The 3,611-nt window shown below is 37.1% G+C and overlaps 1 protein-coding gene across 1 annotated transcript in view; it reads right to left on the bottom strand.

Moving 5' to 3' along the window:
- Positions 1-3,378, bottom strand: part of zbtb16a (zinc finger and BTB domain containing 16a) — a gene marked incomplete at its 5' end in the record, with an annotated part of 20,600 nt that extends 17,222 nt beyond the window's left edge. The window contains 2 exons of the mRNA XM_080040882.1: positions 2,512-2,682; positions 3,357-3,378. Of these exons, the coding sequence (XP_079897008.1) occupies positions 2,512-2,682; positions 3,357-3,378 (193 nt within the window). The remainder of the gene's footprint in view (positions 1-2,511; positions 2,683-3,356) is intronic.
- Positions 3,379-3,611: the final 233 nt, after the last annotated feature.

The raw sequence follows: 3,611 nt of genomic DNA, 5'->3' as shown, positions 1-3,611 counted from the left end.
GGCCTAGTGTAAGCTTTATTTATATATAACATTTTGACAGGGCGAAATTTAGCTTTTTTTAAATATAATTTTTAATTTCTAAACTTTGTATTGTACTGTAAGGCAAGGCTATATTTATGATAAAAACATTGTCAGGGTTTTTCCTACTACGACTTTACATGACATGGCTATTTTTCAAGGCCAGCTGTTTTTATTAATCTCTCAAACACATATGAGGGGAGGAGAGTGATTCTATACAGTATGGTATAATAACAGAGAAAATAAAAATACATATTGTTTTTATTTGATATTCAGAAAGGATTTTTGTATTGAAAGAAAAATGGATTTCGTATGAAAATTTAAGGTCAATATTTTTTTTATGCAAATATCGAAAATATACCCATTTTTAAAGACCGGTATATAGTAATTTTTTCTATTTATAATATAAAATAAAGGCTGTATCCAAAATCTATTCAGTGAAATATTTAGACACTGATATGTTGTAAACATTAAATAAAGCTTTGAACTCTGTGGCTTAATCCAACGTCTAGATTTTTATTTTAATTTTTAATTATATAAATTATAATTTTTTTTTATACATTTTTTTGGCTTTTTTATGCTTTATTGATAGTGCAGAGACATAGTTGAAATGGGGCAGAGAGGGGAGTGACATGCAGTGGACGACCGCGGGCTGGAATCGAACCCGGGTCCGCTGCTGGCCGAGGCCCATGGGGGGGACGCCCTACTAACTGAGCTAAGGGCGCCCCTAATTAAAAATTCTAATTTTATAATATACACATAATTAGTTAGATATTGCCACATTTGCATATTTATTCATACAGTTATAACACAATTGTAATACAAAAACAATCTTGTTTTAATGTGAGTAATCGACTTTACTTTAGTATTACCATGTAATCACCTGGTCAATGATCAAATTCCTTCGTGATTTTCTCTAACTTATGACATCTATTGCAGCATGTCCGTCCTGGGAGAGGGATCCCTTACTCTGTCGACTCTCCCTGAGATTTCTTCAATTTTTTTTTTTTAATCCCGGTAAAGGGTTTTTTACTGGGAGTTTTTTCTCAGCCGAGCTAAGGGTGTAAGGGCAGGGTGTCATAATGTATCATATTGTATGAAATGTAAAGACCACTGAGGCAAATGTATTTGTGATTTTGGGCTTTACAAATAAAACTGATTTGATTTGATTTGGCAACGTTTCATGATGACATCTATAAGTTAAAAATGTTAAACCCTATTTTTACTTCTTTAAAAAAATATTCAATGATAAAAAATGTCCTAATAAACACATTTTAAACTGTAAAACCCTTGATGTCAATACGAATTCTTTCTGCATTAGTTTCGTAGAACAATAAATCCTCTTCCCTCTTTGGAGAATATAAGAGACATAAACAAATGGTGATGCAAGTTCACAGCAACATTTTTTTCTTCGTTTTATTGTTTTTTTTTAGCGCGACCAGCAGAGTTGAGTAATTTCCTACGCTTGCACAGGTGCAGTGAAGGCACCAGGTGTGTTAGGAATAGTGAATTGAAATTCAGAATGTTGTGTGTGTGTGTGTGTGTGTGTGTGTGTGCACGTGTGTGTGTGTGTGTGTGTTCATACAAGTTATTCTAGTATTTTCTCCAAGTTGTGGCCAATATTTCAACAAGGGAGTTGAAGTTATAACTAATCATGTTAAGGGATTATCCTAGCCTTAAAAATGCACTGTGATAAATTGTGTTTCGCTGTTATATTCAGTGGTATAAAGTTGTGTAAGTTCTAGATTGCAACGCTCCCTTGCTAACCCTGTTTTGGGATAATTTACAGAAGCTACGGTGGCCTTCAAGGACAAGAAACTAGTTACTAAAGATGGCATCATCCACCACTGCCTCAAGTCTTTCCACAATATCAAGTGATGAGGTGAAGATGTGTTTAGTTATTTATTCTATAGTACTTCTTCTTCTTCTTGGTCTTCCAAGAGGTGCATTTCCCCAGCAAAATACACCTGTTGTATTGTGTTAATCGTCTGGTTTATGATACATTTTGTTCTTAAAAACATGAAGAAAATGCACTTTGAAGACCTCACTCACTCACTCACTCACTCACCCCCTCTTTCTTTTTACTACACTATACTAAAGTAAAGAAGAGTTTTAGGGCCACAGGAGTGAAAAGAAAATCCGATAAGGAAGTTTTTTTTTCATTATGTCGAGAAATGTCAAGAATAAAGACGAATACTCCAAAATGCTATTAGAGTTAGTGGGGCATTTATGTATTTTCAGCATACTACAATTGACGTGCATGTATTGGGACATCCTACTTTTTCTGGCATACTAAATAGTAGAGAAGTATGGGGATTGGAACGCAGAGTCTCCGGTCTAAATGGGTTTTACCTGTATAAATAAAGGTAAAAAAATAAAAATAAAAACGTACCTGTGTGTGAGCGTAGGTGTCTCTTGAGGGCACAAACACACACACACACACACACACACACACACACACACACACACACACACACCCACCCTCCCTGTTACCTGTGTGTGAGCGCAGGTGCCTCTTGAGCGCGGTGTGTGAGGGGAAGGTGCGGTTGCACTCGGAGCAGATGTAGCTCCGCACGCCGGCGTGAACCTCCATGTGCTGCTGCAGAGCCGGCTGGGCCTGGAAACGCTTCCCACACAGCAGGCAGAAGATAGCCATGTCCGAACCTATGGGAGAGAGAGAGAGAGAGTTAGTTATCTATCCATCTGTCTGTCTGTCTGTCTGTCTGTCTGTCTGTCTGTCTGTCTATCTATCTATCTATCTGTTAACAGAATTTAATTTGCTTTATTGTATAATATTTTAATGCACAATACATGCTTTCTGCCTATTGAACTTTGTCCCAGAACCTGAGAACTCCAAAGTGTTTTGCTACAAGTTTGTTGTTTAGCCTTGAAGCCTAATAAGATTTTGGCACAATACAGAGGTATGACGCATTCATGTGCACAGTAGTTTCACTCCCCATATTCTGTTATCAGACATTGTATGAAGGATAACACCAGCTGAGATGAATTTCTGGGAATACCTGCCTAATTAAAAACATTTCTGCTTTCGCCAGCAAAAACAAGGGCTGGACACACCAAACTTAGTATGTGTTCGCGCACACACCAACTTCTCTTGCATATAATCTCTGTACACTGTTCATTCGAGGTATTCAACCATGTATCAAGCCAGGTACATTGTTGTTTGACCCTTGTATGCTGTTTGCAAGTAAATTCACCTGCTTCCAAGAAGGCCTGACTCAGTTTCAATTATTCAAACACTTGGGTAGTTTGATGAAATAATTCTAGTAACACTATCTATCTATCTATCTATCTATCTATCTATCTATCTATCTTCCCACAGAGCAGGCAGAAGATAGCCATGTGCGAAACCTATGGGAGAGAGAGGTTTTGAGAGGTAGAACGTGTTGTAGACTTTGTCAAGTATACAGTAGGTAGTGTGTATGTTTGTCATATGCATGTTTAAAGGAATACTTCACCCATACGGAACCAGCGTTCTATCATTATAAAATAACTATTATAATATAATGAATGAGGTTTTTCTTCCCTCAGTCTTCCCTTAGTCTTCCCTTGGCCCAGCTGTCCTGTTAATCCTA

This window comes from Ammodytes marinus (assembly GCF_949987685.1).
Source record: "Ammodytes marinus genome assembly, chromosome: 14".
Classification (NCBI taxonomy): domain Eukaryota; kingdom Metazoa; phylum Chordata; class Actinopteri; order Uranoscopiformes; family Ammodytidae; genus Ammodytes; species Ammodytes marinus.
Note: the sequence above shows the minus strand (reverse complement) of the source record. Positions and strands in the feature narration are given on the sequence as shown.